The sequence below is a fragment of the Sturnira hondurensis genome, unplaced genomic scaffold (genome assembly GCF_014824575.4).
Source record: "Sturnira hondurensis isolate 20B ecotype Veracruz unplaced genomic scaffold, ASM1482457v3 Scaffold0010803, whole genome shotgun sequence".
Taxonomy (NCBI): Eukaryota; Metazoa; Chordata; class Mammalia; order Chiroptera; family Phyllostomidae; genus Sturnira; species Sturnira hondurensis.
In genome coordinates this window covers 925,930-943,206 of record NW_028083434.1, presented here as the reverse complement: position 1 = coordinate 943,206, position 17,277 = coordinate 925,930, and the positions used below count along the sequence as shown (strand labels likewise).

Here is a 17,277-nt window from a genome sequence, read left to right as displayed (position 1 = left end):
TCTAAAATAAATACATAAAATCTTTTAAAATTATATTTTATTGATTATGCTATTATAGTTTTCCCAATTTTCCCCCTTTATCCCTCCTCCACCCCCAACCCTCCAGCACCCTACCCTTAGTTTATGCCCATGGGTTGTACACTGATCTTCAATTTCTTAGACAAATCCCTTTAACATTTCATATAATAAGAGCTTGGTGATGATGAACTCCTTGAACTTGACCTTATCTGAGAAGCGCTTTATCTGCCCTTCCATTCTAAATGATAGCTTTGCTGGATAGAGTATTTTTGGATGTACGTCCTTGCCCTTCATGACTTTGAATACTTCTTTCCAGCCCCTTCTTGGGCACGCCTTTGTAGGTAACTCTCTCCTTTCCTCTTACTGCTTTTAATATTCTCTCTTTATCTTTGATCTTGGGTAACTTCATGATGATGTGCCTTGGTGTGTTCCTCTTTGGGTCCAACTTCTTTGGGATTCTCTGGGCTTCCTGGACTTCCTGGCAGTCTATTTTTTTCACCAGGTTGGGGAAGTTCTCCTTCATTATTTGTTCAAATAAATTTTCAATTTCTTGCTCTAGTTCTTCTCCTTCTGACACTCCTATAATTCGGATATTGTAACATTTCAGGTTGTCCCAGAGGTGGGTAAGGCTCTCTTCACTTTTTTGAATTCTTGTTTGTTCATTCTGTTCTGGTCAGATGTTCATTTCTTCCTTTTGTTCCAAATCATCTATTTGAGTCCTGGTTTACTTCCTGTCACTGTTGGTTCCCTGAATATTTTGCTTTATTCACTTTGGGTGGCCTTCATTTGTTCTTTCCTTTTGTGACCAAGCTCAGTCAGTTCTGCGAGCATTTTGATTACCAGGGTTTTGAACTCCCCATCAGATAGGTTATCTATCTCCTCATCACTTAGCTCTCTTTCTGGAGGTTGCTCTGTTCTTTCATTTGGGCCATATTTCTTTGCTTGGGGCGCCTGTTAAGTAATAAGGGGGCAGGGCCTTAGGTATTCACCCAGGGCAGAGTAACCCTGCTTGCTGCACTGTTACCCGGCACTGCCTGTTGGCGGGGGGTGGGGGGGGTGGGGGCAGAGAGGGAACAATGCAGCTCGCCTGCTCATCTCTAATACACTTTTCAGTGAGCTCTCTCATGTGAGACTGGGAGTTTCTTCCACCTCGGCAACCACCATAGTTCACTGCCACCTCTGAGTCTCAGTTTCCCCTTAAGTCAACCCGGCTCACGCAGCCTGCCCTCTCACCACAGCCAGCCCCACCTCCTCACAGCGGTTTCTCTCTATCTGCTGCCTTCCCCGTCTGGTTGTTCTGTGTGACTGTTTCTTCAATTCCTTGGTTGTCAGAGTTCCATGCAGTTTGATTTTTTGGCACTTCTGGTTGTTTATTGATTTCAGATTAGTTGTCATCCTCCTTTTGGTTGTGCAAGTAAGCAAAGGGTTTCTACCTACGCTTCTATCTTTGCTGGAACTCCTATTGATTAAAATAAATGAAATATTTTTTTAAATGTTTACATAAGAGACTTAGAAAGCATTTTTCTTCTAAGGAATGACTTGGATCTCTTTCTACCATGTACTTTGGGTCCCAATTTTTTTGTCATTAGTGATCCTTTTGATATTGAGCAGATTTCATAAATCTTCCCACCTCCCTCACCCTCACTATCGTGTTCCTTTCTCAAGCAGGATGCATACTTCCAACTATCTTACCATCCCTTAATTAATATTTCATAGTTACTGCCTACTGTTTGAGGCAAAATCATCTCAGAAGCTAAACCTAGTTCATTTTGAAATGAACCTATATCCAGAGCAGCATTTCTCAGCCTCAGTACTTGGCATTTGGGGCTGGATAATTCTTTGTTATGGGGGTGGTCTATGGACTATTGCACGTTCAGCAGCATCCCTGGCTTCTGCCCACTAGATACATCCCTTCACCCAAGCTGTTAGAGCCAAAATATATCCAGACATTACCCAATGTACTTGCCCCAGGGGAGGGACAAAATTACCCCCAGTTGAGAACTACCGCTCTAAAATACCTCTGTATGTATAAGTCACGACCAAGATTTAGTGACCATGGAGATTTACTTTGGAAAATGTTTAAAAGTGCTTCATGATGGAAACAACGTTACTACATTTATGGGGGAAGTTGATGGCAGTTCCATATGTGTATAACATTTTTCCTTCTTCTCTGTACAGCATATACTTCCAGCCACCTTCTTTCTATGTCTCTGCTCATGACCTGCCTCACATTGAGAATGGTGGTGTGGCTGTCCTCACTGGGAAGAAGGTGAGCTAGTAGGCTGCTTCCTTTGTCAGGCTCCACGTATGTGCCCATGTGGGCAGTGAGTATGGTGACTTGTATTCCCAGTGCCGTTTACATCTGCCCTGCCATTGTAGTTTATCAAAGAAGGATTGAATCATTTTAGGATTAATATTGTCAGTCTACAATGCTTAGTGTGTCTTCTTGGGAAAAGCACCTTTGAACCTAGAGTAGCATGCCAACTAACCTTTCCCAGGGAGGTCAGATCATTTGAGGGCCATGACCCTGAAGCCAGTCCCTCTCCTGATTTGCATCTCTGCCCTTCTCCCTTCTTCCTATTTCTGCACACTAACATTTCCTTGGGATTATTGGTGATGAGAGATTGGTGAGTGGGTATTCCAGATAGTAAAGTAATTCAGGCATGGGTCAGTATGGAAGTATTGTCAGACTTTACAAAGATAAGCGTCTGAGTAATGGGAGCAGGTATTAGAGGGCATTTGTGGGGTGCAGGGAAGGTTTTGTATTGTTGTGTTATGTTTCACTTTTGTTGATGGGAGGTACTAGAGTATATTTGTAAACTAATGGCAGTGTTCCAGTTGAGAGGAGTTGAGAGGGAAGGGTTATCAAGAGCAAAGACAAGACTAGATGAGATCCAGAGCATAAAGTATCCCCTATGTGTAAATAACACACAGGCCCTTGCCCTGTAGGGGCTAACATGATTATCTGTGCATAGAAATATGCACAGATAATCATAGCAAACAGATATGGAATATGAAAGATATGCACAGTATATTGTGGGACTTATACTGGGAAGTGTGCTCAGTATAGTGATGATTTCAGGGAAGGCTTCCTGGAGGAGGAGGTCTTATAGAATGGGAAATATTATGGAATGAAGAGGCATTCACAAGATGAGAGTGAAGAGCATGCAAATAAAAAGGAACTGCATAAGGAAAGGCACGGGGATATGGAAAAGCATGTTGGGTGCAGGGAAACAAGCACGTAGGTACTGAGAGAGCAGAAAGTACAAGTTAAGGGATGGCAAGAGATGAAACTGAGAAGTCACGCAGGAGCCTGATCCCAGAGAGCTCTGTCGTGTGAAAGAGGTTGAACTTTGTGCCATAGGTACTGGGGAGCTGCTGGGTCTTAGATGAGGATATAATACCATTGGATTGAATTTTCAGTAACCACTCCATGGGCTGTGATGAGCATGGATGGATTTCAGGGGGACAAGACTATTTAGAGATAGACCATTTCAAAGCCCTATTGCAATAGTCCGGGTGAGAGATGATGGGGGCCCAAATTAGGGGTGATGATGAAGTCAACACAGTTCAAAACACTTTATGCGTATTATCTCATTTTCTCCTCACAATAATCTTATGAGGTAAGTACTGTTACTATTTCCATGTTATAGAGACAGACACTGAGATTTTAAAAAGTTAAATAACTTGCCCAAGATCACACACCTAATAAGTGGTAGAGACCGGATTTGAGCCCAGATCTGTCTGACTGCAGTATTCTGACTGCAGAGCTCAAGCTCTTACCAACATCAATGTGTAGCTTCCTGGCAGCAATGTGGTGAAGAGTTGGGGAACCCTGTAGACATGCTTAGGAGGCAGACTGGACAGTCATGGCGATAGATTGAAGGTGGAACATGAGGGAGAGGAAGGAGGCAAAGATGGCTTTCTGGTTTCCAGTTTGTGTGGTAGGTGTTCAGATATCCCCAGCCAAGAGAGATATTGCAAGAGGAAGATCTAGCTTAGCAGAGAAATAAAATTCAGTTTGGGGCTGTTAAGTATGAAGTAGAGTGTCTGTGGAGCTGTTCTGTGGGCAGTTGGATATATGACCGTGATGCTCAGAGGAGGGTTCTAGGCTTAGACAGAGATTCAAGAATTATCCACATATGTGTAGGAGTTGAAATCATGAGAGTGGGTGAGGTCTCCCACAGAGTTCTGTAGTCAGAACAGGAGGAGCGTAAGGATGGAACCCTGGGAACCTAACTTTTCAGAGGCGGGCTTAAGAAGAGTCCGCTAGGGAGACTAGGAAAGAAGTTAAAGGGCAGTATGAGGAGAGCCCAGGGCAGGGGCCAAGATCAGAGAGAGTTTCAAGGAGGAGGATGTGGTGTACGATGTTACTTCAACAAAGGAATTTGGTAAGAAAAGAATTATAAAATGGCCCATTTGATTAGTGGCTCAGATATCATTGTGAAGTTAGAAAAGAGTTGATAAACTAGTATTTCAAAAGGTTTGAATGAGAACAGGGTGATGGCAGTTGGAGAAAAGCTTCAGGAGGATCTAGAATCAAAGGTGAGACTTTCAGGATGGGACAGACTTAGGGGAATGAATGGGAGACTAATAGGGGAAGGTTCTGGGAAAGAAAGGAAGGAATGGGGGTCAGACACAGAAACAGAATGGAAAAGACAACTCATTCCAGAAGCCAGAAGAAAGTATGGTCTTTATTTGGGCGTTGGGAGGCGGGAACCTTATAGGAAGCTGAGACAGATCACATCTAAGGGCCTCACTTGTCTTTGCAATAAACTAGGATGCCAGGTGGTTATGCGAGAGTGAAGTGTGTGAAGGTTGAGTAGAGGGGTTGGATTGAAGAGGGAGCTCACCCACCACAAAACAAAGAGGGCTAAAAAGCTGCTCATCCATCTCATCTCAGTGTATGTCATTGCCTCCAGAAAGCTTGATTGAGTGTGCCTGTTCTATGTTCCTAGAACTATCTCTGTTGCCCTTATAACAGCATTTCTCAGCTGATTTCTTATATTTGCTTGTAGTGCTCATTAAATTGTCTTTGCTACTAGACTCTGAAGGCAGGGAACATATCTTGTCTTTCTCACCATCGTACCCCCAGCACTTAGTGCAATATCTGACATGTAGTAGGTGCTTAATAAATATATCTTGAATGAATGGTGTCAAAGTTAGTAAGGAGTGGAGCAGAAATTGGAACCCCAGTCTCTGTGACTCCAAAGCTCAAGCTTTTCACAATAAAAAGAAATAGGGTACAGGGAAGTAGGGGTCTGGCAAGAGAGCAGTTTGGATGATCTACCACTAGCCCAGTTGAGGTTGAATAACCTGCCGGATGAACAGAGAAAATCAAAAGCAAGTATAGATGACAATGGGACTGACAGGAAGCTGGAAGGATGGACAATTGTGACCAAAGAGTGGGGTGTCTGAAGTAGAAGTAGAGGTCAAGCAATAACAAGATTCTGGAGGTGGCTCAGAGGTAAAGTATGAGACCTCAGTACAGGTTCAGAGGTCTCCAGTGAATGAGGAGGAGTGGCTAGGGGGTGACTGGATAACAGTGTCTTGTAGGGATACAGGTAGTTGTCCCTCGAAAGGAGATGAGGACACCAGGATCTGGAAGCAGCAGGAGCCAACAGCCCCTCCTGGCCCTGTGACAGGGAGGAGTTGGGGGGAAGATAAGAAGTCTTGGGAGGCATCTAAGTTTTATTGAGGGCTAGAAGTTGGACAAAGCATCCTGTAAAAATGGCAACAGTGTAGGAGAGTTGTTAACAAGGAAGTCAGGGTTCCAAGGCACCAAACACAAAAGTCTGTCCCTGTTCTTCATCTCCACAAATTGAGTAGGAACTTTGGGACTGTAGGGACTTGCTCTCATGTCGGTTGCTTAGGGGACAAGGGCCACAGGAAACTGGGTACGAGAAGCTGTGGTGCCAGTGATTACCCAGAAATGGTTTCTGAAAGATTGATTATCTTAGGTTAACAACTAATTCTTCCCATTGGGGTGATGGCTAAGAGGTACAGGATTCCTTTGGGGGGCAGTGGAAATGGTCTGGAATTATAGTGGTGACGGTTGCACAAGCTTGTGACTATACTAAAAACCACTGAATGGTACACTTTAAAGTGGTGGATTTTATGTTAAGTGAATTATATCTCAATAAAAATGGCTTGAAGCTAATTTATCTTCAAATCTTTTGTGTGCGTGTGTATGTGCGTGTCTGGACCAGGTAGTACAGCTGGATGTGAGAGGCAACTTGGTGAAACTTAATGATGGCTCTCAAATAACCTATGAGAAGTGCTTGATTGCAACAGGTGAGTATTTCTGGACATGCCTTTCTTCCCTGATATATAGCTCATTCAAGTGTCAATATAGAAGGTACACTTTAAGTTTTTATTTATTTATTTATAGAAAAAGGGGAAGGGGGAGAGAGAAACATCAATGTGTGGTTGCCTCTCATGCACTTCCAAACAGGGACCTGGCCCGCAACCCAGGTGTGTGCCCTGACTGGGGATCAAACCAGTGACCCTTTGATTCGCAGGCCAGTGCTCAATCCACTGAGCTATACCAGCCAGGGCAGTATCACTTAATTTTAAGGACACCAAAACCCAGACTCTCTGAAGTGGATTTCTTTATCTTTGTACAAAGCTCAGCTACCTCTAGGCATCCCATCAATAGCCCTTCTGGGGTTATCCTTGCTGTTCTTTCCCCCAAAAAGCATGGATAGATATTAAGGGGGATTGCATTTTTTTTTTACGCTCCCTGCTTAACCCCTACATGCTGCCCTGTGCCCAGAAAGTGATATAGCCTTGTGCGTTCATTGCTCAGTGCCAATCAGAAATCAAGAAAAGAGACTGGAGCAGTTCTTAGACAAAGTAGCTATGCTGTCTGGTGAGAAACTAGTGAAAGAGAACCGGGAGGGAAGCAGAAAGTGAGGCCTTGTGACCATATGTGTGGAAAGTGGGGGACCTTTGAAGAGATACTCTGGAATGTGCTTCTCAAGGGAAATTGACAGAAGCCTGCTGCAAGTTGCAGCAAAACAAAGCCTCCAATCCTATGGCTGTAGCACCAGCAGGAATACACACACCACAGCATCACCTTTGTGGGGGAGATAATTTGGGCTAGCTCTTGCTTCAGCTTGGGCTGAAGGCTTTTCCTCCTCTTATTTCCAGGAGGCACTCCAAGAACTCTGTCTGCCATTGATAGGGCTGGAGCAGAGGTGAAGAGTAGAACAACACTTTTCAGAAAGGTAATTGTCTGCTTTAGTGCTTTCATCGTGTCGGTTTTGAAGAGGTAGCATAAATTTATGGTCCCCAGGTACCCACCCAGGAATTGGAAGATTTGAGTTCTATTTATGGCTCTTCTACAGACTGGTTATTTCGCCTTGAGCAAGTCACTTCCTCTCTCTGCACCTCAAATACCTCATTCAAGGGTTTTAAGCTCCTAGGAGAAAAATATATTTGGTATTTTCATTGCTTGCTATAGTTCCTTCCGATTGCCCTTCTATGTTATTTTTTCCTGATGCATTTGAGTCATTGCAACTCCTTATAGTCTCTTGGCATTTTTCATCGCAAGTTCTATAGTGGAGACTTTGGGGAGAAAAAATAAGAGTACCTAAGTGAGGAAGGAAGAGGGGGGTTGCTTATCACCGTGCTTTGCTTATGAAAACTGTTAAATTTTCTAGCCACTGTTATGGGTATTTGAAAAGATTTGTACCGTCCTTTAAGTTCTTGTCAGAACTGGGTTTATCAGCCTCTGAACTACTGACATTTTGGGCTGGGTGATTGCTATGAGGGACTGTTCTGTGCTTTGCAGGATGTTTAGCAGTGTCCCTGAACTCTACCCACTAGCTGCAAGCAGCACCTCCCCACGCCCAGTGTGACAGCCCAAAATGCCAAATGTCCCATGGGGTGAAGGGGTAAAACTGCCCCCAGTTGAAAACCACTTTTGCTAGGAGTGTGATAGTGGAAAAAGAAATGTACACTAATATCATGGGCTGTCCCAAAATGTGACTTCCGTAGTTAAAAGATACTAATAAGCTGTGGGACCTTGAGCAAGTCACCTGTCCTCTCTAGGGTTCCCTTTTCTGACCATTGTGTTAGGAGATGCTTTATTTATGTATCATCTATTTTATCTTTCATTAAAAAACTCAGCCATTGCAGTTTATTTTCTTCATTTTATAGTAGATGTCACTGAAGCAGAGAAGGGTAAGTGGCTTGGTGAAGTGACCTGGGCAATAAATGGCTAAGTTGGATTTCAAACTCAGGCATTTCAGCTACAAAACCTATTTTTTGGAAACAAACGTTCCCAGCTTTACTTATATGAGAAGCCAGTGCCTCCCATAAGCTATGTCATTCTTTGATACAAAAGGTATTAAAATGAAAACACTACTTTAATTCTTAAAAATAACACATGAGCTATAATTGAGCCACTTTATATAAGGAGATTGTATGTGCAAATCACCGTTGTCGAAGATTTAGCAGGAGATGGTTCCTGGTATTGTCATCCTGTGCCCCTTTGGGAAATCAATGGACTAAACTGGTGCGATCCTGCAGATTGGAGACTTTAGAACCTTAGAGAAGATTTCCCGGGAAGTCAAGTCGATTACGATTATTGGTGGAGGCTTCCTTGGTAGCGAACTGGCCTGTGCTCTTGGCAGAAAAGGTGAGTATTGGGGAATGACCTCGATTTTTACCCTATGATCTGATATCACACGCTTTTCAGGGCTCTCACAGACTCCAGAGATGCATTTGCTAGGATCAGTAGAAAAAGTTCAACTAAGGTTGGTGTTCTAAGAAGCTAGTTCTGTCTGAGCTTAGTTCCGATGAGGGATCCTTTAGTGACCACAAAGCTGCTATCTGAGCAACTGAGTAGCAGTGCTTTCTTTCCTTTTCTCTAGCTTCCAGGCTAAGAGGCCTTAGAAATAAAAGAATAAGGAAAGTGAGTTATCAAGATGGTAAAGGCAGTGTAAACTACAGAAGTGGACGCATCTTTGAACTGCTGCTCCCTGTAAAAGTCAAAGACTTCCTTCAGACACATGATGGTTCCCAGCTTGACACATCTGTGAATTCCAGTCTGAATGTTTCAGGGCACCCACTTCTCCTAAGCTATGTGAAATCGGGGTACCTTCTCAGTGGGGTGCTTACTATTCAGAGGTGCCACGGCACTTGTGTAAACCTGAGGTGAGGCCTGAGTTCACAATATGTATTCTAAGCCAGGGACAACAGTTCTGGCAGCTGTCGTGCTGGCTTTTGTGAATGCCCTCATGCCCCAGTGCCCCACAAGTGGGAGCTTTCACCTGGGTCAGAACATTGTCCTTGCCATAGTAGATGGCTGCCTGCCTGCCTGCCACTCCTTTACTTCTCTTCCTGTTTTAGGACCGGCTTTCGCCCCCAGCTATCCCTACTCTTTCTTTTTCTTTTTCCCAGCTCAAGCCTTAGGCACTGAAGTGATTCAACTCTTTCCTGAAAAAGGAAATATGGGAAAGGTCCTCCCCGAATACCTCAGCAACTGGACCATGGAAAAAGTCAGACGAGGTAGAGAGACTCTTTCCATATGCTGCCCCTCTTTCCTCTGAGTTAGGCCTAATGCCATGTTTACTTCTTTGCGAACCCCTTTGACATAAGCGATATCACCCAGTGGTTGAAATGTTTCCACCATTCTCCGGCCAGCTAAGTTCATGTAGGTGTTCTGAATCTTACGCACCAAACTCCCAGAAGTGCTGAAAATGAACTACATGCATAGGTCCTTGCGGTGCCCCAAGGTTGCCTGCATATGGGCGATTAGTGGTTTTCAGAGGGGGTGCCTCTAGTCAGCTTCCCTACTTTTCACGAAGGTGGTACGCTCACAGGCTCAGCCTCAGGTCTTGTTTGCCTTCACAGAGGGGGTTAAGGTGCTGCCCAATGCTATTGTGCAATCAGTTGGAGTCAGCGGTGGCAAGTTACTCATCAAGCTGAAAGATGGCCGGAAGGTAAGGAGAGGGAGAAAGGCTGCCAGATGACCTTCTAGCCCTCCCCTCCCCCTTCCTCATTCTTACTTGTTCATTTGATACCAGTAGATTAGTTTTCTTGGCAGCCACCATTAACCTGTCATGATTTTCTGAATGAACTGTCCCTGCATTAAAATAAGAATGATGAGAACCAGAGTGGACACCTGTGACCCACTTTTCCGTCTCCCTTTACTATCTTATCGCAGATTTTTGAGACCGGAGGTGACAGATTTCTCTTCAAGTGATAGGGGGTATGAGTGTGTGGAGCAGGAGACTTTACCAGAGGTCAATGAAGCAATGGTTTTTTAAAAAATACAAAGTCCCATTCTTAATGGCATTATGTGCAGTTGCTATGTCCATGGGCATACAGGGAAACTGTGGTGACTGACTGAATTATTTATTTTCTTTCCCTCAGGTAGAAACTGACCACATAGTGGCAGCTGTGGGCCTAGAGCCCAATGTTGATTTGGCCAAGACTGGTGGACTAGAGATAGATTCAGATTTTGGTGGCTTCCGGGTAAATGCAGAGCTCCAAGCACGCTCTAACATCTGGGTGGTAAGTATGCTACACCAAGACCAAGCATGGTTCCTTGTCCCCAGCTTCAGAGCAAGTCTACCCAGTGGGGTGCTAAAGCTCATTTAGTACCTTAGCATGATAGGGTCAGAATGTTTGGAAGCCATGGGTAGAGAACAGATACTTATGAACTGCTTGATTTACAAGATCAAGTATGGTCTCCCACTGTAAGCCAGTGCAAAAGGAAATGAGCATTGTACATGCCTACAGAACTAGAGCTCTTCCAGTGCTGCTGTTGGCAGCAGCCATCAGCATGATCCTGGTGGGCGTGTGCACAGCTTTCAGACACATCTGTTGTTCCTTCTGCCTGAACGTGAGTCCAGGGATTAGAGGATGAGGCAATTTTATGACATTCTCTAGGAAAGAAAGTTACTCCATTTTCATTTTCCTTGAGAACTATTTTTAGCTGTTTTGAACAATCAGATGTGATACAAACAAGACTATATAGTATGTCGGAAGCATGAAGTAATTTCTCCATTGTTAGAGCATTACAAGTGTATTGTGTTTGTGGACTCTACAGCTAAGAACATAGAAACTTTGAAGGGTGTTTTCATTTAAAGCTTTTTTTTCTTAGATAAAATGTACTGGATTTTTTAAAAAACTTGTTATAAAAGAAAAACATGCTCAGTATGGTAGACAGACAAGAAGGAGAAAGGGAGACATCACCTAGAAATCACCTGCAGTAACCACTGGCTTTTTTGGTGTATTTCCTTCCCTTCATTTTATTGTGCATAAATTTTTTTTTTTTTGGAGACAGTCACAGCAAGCATACTATGTATAAATATTTATATTCTTTTCTTTTTCACTTAACATTATGATGCATTTTCCACATTGCTTCAGATTCTCTAAACAGTGTAATGACTGTATACTATTCTAATAAGTGGATTTTATAGTTTATTTCACTATTGCTCATGTGTCGAATTTTTAGGGACGTCTTTGGGGGAACCTGAATAGCCACAAAAGTGAGCAAAGGGTTGGAGAGCTCACATACCACCTCCTTCACAAAACTGGCCTTATTTACCTGCAGCCGTAGGTTCTCTCTCTTTGAAACACTGAGCTCACTTAATTTGTACCTGTACAATGGCACATTTCTTGTTTGCATTGCACTGCAGTGAGGAACAATGCTGCACCCTCCTCAGCTATGTTATACACTCCTTGGGGCAAGCAACTCAGACAGTATAATGCTTTGTATAGTATAAGTACTCTATATATTTGTTGAATGAATGAATACTGAATAACACAAAAAAATCTTATCTTGGAAAAGAGTTCTAGATAAGAGGCATTCATGTCTAAAAACTGTTTCCGCACATAGGAAAGAATATTCTGCAAATCATGGTTATTAAACATCCTGTCTCTGTTAAGGGCAAAATGAGAAGAAATAATTATGAGCTAGAGCATAGAATATTTAGGTTAGCTTTGTGGAAGCATAGAATAGTTTTTTTAAAAAATGGACTCTCACCCTGGCTGGCATAGCTCAGTGGATTGAGCGCGGGTCTGTGAACCAAAAGGCTGCTGGTTCGATTCCCAGTCTAGGGCACATGCTTGGGTTACAGGCCAGGTCCCCAGTAAGGGGGCATGTGAGAGGCAACCACCCATTGATGTTTCTCTCCCTCTCTTTCTCTCTCCCTTCCCCTCTCCAAATTTAAATAAATAAAATCTTTAAAAAATAGAATCTCAACTATTTTGATAGCGTATATATGATTCTGGCCTGTAGATGGAAAACATTAATTAGGTGGCATCACAAGTGTTTTCGAGCCCCAAAAGTTTATGTTCTGTCTTTAACTTGCTTTTTTTTTATCACGTGCTCATGTAATGTATATGTCTCTGCAGGCAGGAGATGCTGCATGCTTCTATGACATAAAGTTGGGTAGGAGGCGAGTAGAGCACCATGATCATGCTGTTGTGAGTGGAAGATTGGCCGGAGAAAATATGACTGGAGCTGCTAAGCCATACTGGCATCAGTCAATGTTCTGGTAATAGTTTTGTGCCTTGAGGACTGAACTGGTTCGAACACAGAATTAATGGAACCAGGGTTATGGTTTGGTTTCCTTGTGGGTCCATTCATTTTATATGAGGGTAGGATTCCAACTCATGTCCACGCATTCTACCCCCAAGCAGCTGTCTGGTTAAAGGGTCCCATTCAGCATAACTTAAGACTAGCTGAATGAATGGAGAGGGCATCAGCACTTCTGTTGACATAGCTCAGAGTTCAAACTATAGTAGGGGGTACAAAAGTGTGCTCTTAGGTAGAGAGAGTGTATTTTAATTTGTTCTTTGCTGCTAACCCTAATGAGCCTTACATGCTGATAAAAAAGAAAAAAGAGCCTTGGCTGGTGTAGCTCAGTGGATTGAGCACAGGCCTGCGAACCAGAGGATCGCGGTTCAATTCCCAGTCAGGGCACATGCCTGGGTTGCATTTCCTGGCAGGGGACACATGATACATTGTGTGTCCTCAACAGAGGCAACCATACATTGATATTTCTCTCCCTCTCTCCTTCCCTTCCCCTCTAAAGATATATAAATAAAATATTTTTTTAAAAAAAGAAAAAAAGGTAGCCCGCTCATTTGTAACCCTTAAGATCAAGAGTTCAAAGTAAGGGATATATAGGCAGTTCCCTGGATAGCAAAAAGTTAGCAGCAGACATTCCTGAGTACTGGGGCCGGCCCTGTTGGCCACATTCTCATCTTGTTGATTTGAAAGGTGGGCTCCATAAAAAAAAAAACGGAAGGTTTCAGAAACCTCTAAGGAAAATTCTCAGCTGTTGAGAATACATTTTAGGATGATCACACACAGTTTTATGAGTGGGCAGCAAAAACATAGCAGATAGATTTCAGGGTCAATACATATAAGCTAACTCAGTTAGGAAAAGAGTAGTCCATAGCTGTGCAATTCTCAGCTAGGTCTCGGGAACAGAAAGCAAGAGGTCATTCTAGACTTCATCCTTGAAGACACCAGTCCAAGGTGCTTCTGTGGCCAAGAAGATAACAAAATGCAGAGCGCCAGAAACAAAACAGCTCAAGTACCCTAGATGATTACAAAACCATAGTGTGTGTGTGCTGTAAATATTCTGTGAAGTTCCTAGCGGCGTATTAGGAACAGATGATGAAGATGATGATGATGATGATGATGATGATGATGATGATGATAGGGAAACTTTCCCAGAATAGTTAAAATAAAATGACCAAGTGGGTGAAGGTACCTCTTTATAGAAAGCATTCTGACCTTGAAAAATGGAGGCTAAGAGGAAATACTGTCAGTTAGTGAAACCATAAAATGTTTCAGATTCTGAATTCCATAAATATGGATCACTCTTTAAAGCTTCTAAAGGGCAGTTTTAGGAGAAGTTGTGAACAGTCAATGGAGGGAACCCATCGCTCCCCAAACGTGGTATGGGATAAAAGCATGACTAAATTGAAGAAAGTGCAGAACATTGTATGGATATGTGATATTTATAGTGGCTTTTTAAGCAAAGTAAAAGTTGCTTAGGAGAATCACGCTTTCTCACAATTATTCCCAAGTGCCCTAGGGGGATGCAGAACAATTTGGTGTTTGTCTTGTAAAGCTCATAAAGTTCTTTGGGTAGCATAAAAGTGAAGAGTCTTAAAAAAGTGTCCTATTGTGTCATTCTTTACAGTCCCATGACAGAACACCCTCTTTTCTCTCCTTCCTTAGGAGTGATTTGGGCCCTGAAGTTGGCTATGAAGCTATTGGTCTTGTGGACAGTAGTTTGCCCACAGTTGGGGTTTTTGCAAAAGCCTCTGCACAAGACAACCCAAGATCTGCCACAGAGCAGTCAGGTAAGGAAGACCAACCACTTCCCTTGGAAGAGTGTTGAGAAGCAGTGGTCCGCATTCTCCTGAACAAGGGCTTTCTGTATTGGCCAGGGAGGACTGTCAGTGAAAGTGTCTCTTCATGCGTGCTTTAAAATAAACCAAACCTGCCCTGGCTGGTGTGGCTCAGTGGATTGAGTGCTGGTCTGTGAACCAAAGGGTCACTGGTTCAATTCCCAGTCAAGGCATGTGCCTGGATTGTGGACCAGATCCCCATTTGGGGGTGCATGAGAGGCAACCACACATGGATATTTCTCTCCCTCTCTTTCTCCCTCCCTTCCCCTCTCTCGAAAAATAAATAATCTTAAAAAAATAAAATAAACCTAACCCAAAGTCCCACTCTTTTGTGGTCTGAGAGCTGGCAAAATGAGGTATCCTGGTCAAAGCAGAGGCACAGCTATTGTGGGTCTCCATCCTAGACTCTAGACAGTGGCCAGCTCAGCTAGTCTGTTGTTTAGTTTGTCTCTAGGGAATAGGAAGACCTACGTGATAAAGGAAACCTGGACTTATTAGATGTTTTTGGTTTCACTTTTGTTTTGCTTTTTTTCCCCTTCTTCCTGCTAACCCTAAAAACTAAGCCTGAGAGCCTTAGTTTAGAACCTCCTATCCCCCATGGGCCCTGCGCAGTGAAGAAGTGGGCTGAGTACATCTTGAGCTACCTCTAATTCCATTTATTAGATCTTAATGCCAGATTTTCTTTAGATGGGAGGCACCTCTCTCAGAATGAATTTCTCTCCCACACACATATTTCATTAACTCCTAGGCCTATTCTCTCTCCCTTCCATGACCTTGGCTGAAGTTATTTAACCCCCATGTCCTCTTGTCAGAGGTATTTCAAGGACAAGTCGCTCTTTAGGAAGGAGAAAACGACATTATATAGATATTTAGGTCCTTTTTCTGTGTAATCTAAGTTGATCACATCACCTCCTCCTCAATTCTGACCTCTCCTGGGAAGTGGATCCAGGAGGGGAACCTAGGGACTTGGAAACTCCAGGTCACTCCTCTGTCCACTGAACAGCATTACTTAGAACTTGGTCATTCTCAGAAGATAAGATGCCCCTTCCCCATGCAGCCTCCTGTCCCTGCCCTCAACAGGAGGAAACAGCTCCACTGTGGTTTTCCACATGGAAATGCCTTCTCCTGCTTGGCCCGAGTGTCTCTATGGTAGCACTGTACAACAGAACTTTCCATTATGATAGCATTGTTCTGTCTGTGCTCTGTCCAATACATTAGCCACTAGCCACATGTGGCTATTTAGCACTTGAATTGTGGCTAGTATAAATGAGGGACTGAATTTTACATTTCACCTAATTTTAATTAAAGTATTTTAAAGTGTAATTAATTTTAACTAGACTAGTTATTTGACTAGGCTAGTTACATGGTCCACTGTACTGGACCACGTAACTCTAGAATGTTTCTCAGAGGACAGGAGCAAGTCTTGCCATTTGAAGAAATCCGGAAAGCAGGAAATATCCATAGCATAAATTTAAAATGAGATACTAAGGGAGGGAAGTTTTGAGTCAGATTGATGCAGTGCCCACAAGCTGGCAAGAAAGAGCTTTTGTTGCCTTTGACAATGAAGAGAGGCTGAAGGCCAGTTTTCACTGAGAGAACATAGAAAAACAAATCATCTAGAAGCAGCTTAAAGCAGGTATTGGAAAACACTTTCCTTCTAGAATTTGCTAAGCTCATAAGAACTGACTTTGTTTCGTTTTGACTGTTTTGTTTGGGGGGGTTTGCCGTAGGGACTGGTATCCGATCAGAGAGTGAGACAGAGTTGGAGGCCTCAGAAATCACCATTCCTCCCAGCAACTCGGCAGTCCCCCAGGTCCCTGAGGAAGGGGAGGACTACGGCAAAGGTGTCATCTTCTACCTCAGGGACAAAGTGGTGGTGGGAATTGTACTGTGGAACATCTTCAACCGAATGCCAATAGCAAGGAAGGTAAGTGCCTGTCAGAGCTCTTAGAGGATGATGGAAGGAGCAGGCCAAAAATAACATTCTTGGGATTCTGTTCTTCATCAGATACCCTGGTCAGGTATAATTTGACCAGACACCCAGGTCAAATTGTACCTGAGCAGAACAAAGATACAGCCTTGGCTCAGAAACGTTTCTCTTTCACTTGGGATCTGGCTGGGTGGTCTGGGAGTTGGCCTACGTTTGTTTGGGGTTAGTAGAAAATTATTCCCACAACTCCCTCCCGTTGTGCCTCAGACTGCCCCATTGTTCAGCACAGCCAGAATGCAGGTGGTGTGTTAGTGACCCACTGTTCCTCTCTCCCTCAGATCATTAAGGACGGTGAGCAACACGAAGATCTCAATGAAGTAGCTAAACTATTCAACATTCATGAAGACTGAAACCCCCCAGTGAACTAGGCAAGCGATTTGCTGTCCCTGGCAGCAGTGTGGATGACTAAAGGAGCATTTTTTATTCAGCAGAGTTCCTCTGTGTATATGAGTGTGAATGGTCATGTCCTTTGTGAGTATTTCAACGATGTAGGCAAATTCTTAATGTTTACATCATTAAATAAAATCTGATTCTTCTAAATTAAATTTGCTCTCTTTGAAAGGGAGCGGGTGGATGAAGGGAGAAAAGCTGTGCGTATCAGAGAGCAAGCAAATTGGAGCTACTACCATGTACATGATTGTTCTCAGCCTAGTATCCCCTGTTCCACACTCCAACCTCCTTTCACTTCCCCGAACTTCTATCTCGTCCCTGTGGACCCCTCTGTGTGCACCAGCTGTAGTCTCTTCCCACAGTGCTTGACCCCTTTCCCCTCCTCTGGGGCAGGTCCTGGTCTCTATGAAGACTTTCCTGACCCTTCCAAACCTGTCCCTCGTTTATGTCTCCCTGCTGGTCTGCGACTTCCTGGAAGACGGAACCATGGC

The 17,277-nt window shown here is 43.5% G+C and overlaps 1 protein-coding gene across 3 annotated transcripts in view; it reads left to right on the top strand.

Moving 5' to 3' along the window:
- AIFM1 (apoptosis inducing factor mitochondria associated 1) overlaps nucleotides 1-16,941 on the top strand; it is a 33,067-nt gene extending 16,126 nt beyond the window's left edge. For all 3 annotated transcript variants that reach the window (XM_037059319.1, XM_037059318.1, XM_037059320.1), the window contains 11 exons: nucleotides 2,197-2,287; nucleotides 6,228-6,312; nucleotides 7,171-7,247; nucleotides 8,554-8,662; nucleotides 9,427-9,534; nucleotides 9,880-9,968; nucleotides 10,402-10,542; nucleotides 12,391-12,533; nucleotides 14,234-14,358; nucleotides 16,137-16,333; nucleotides 16,675-16,941. In XM_037059319.1, coding sequence (XP_036915214.1) covers nucleotides 2,197-2,287; nucleotides 6,228-6,312; nucleotides 7,171-7,247; nucleotides 8,554-8,662; nucleotides 9,427-9,534; nucleotides 9,880-9,968; nucleotides 10,402-10,542; nucleotides 12,391-12,533; nucleotides 14,234-14,358; nucleotides 16,137-16,333; nucleotides 16,675-16,746 — 1,237 coding nt within the window. In that variant the 3' untranslated portion in view covers nucleotides 16,747-16,941. The remainder of the gene's footprint in view (nucleotides 1-2,196; nucleotides 2,288-6,227; nucleotides 6,313-7,170; nucleotides 7,248-8,553; nucleotides 8,663-9,426; nucleotides 9,535-9,879; nucleotides 9,969-10,401; nucleotides 10,543-12,390; nucleotides 12,534-14,233; nucleotides 14,359-16,136; nucleotides 16,334-16,674) is intronic.
- Nucleotides 16,942-17,277: the final 336 nt, after the last annotated feature.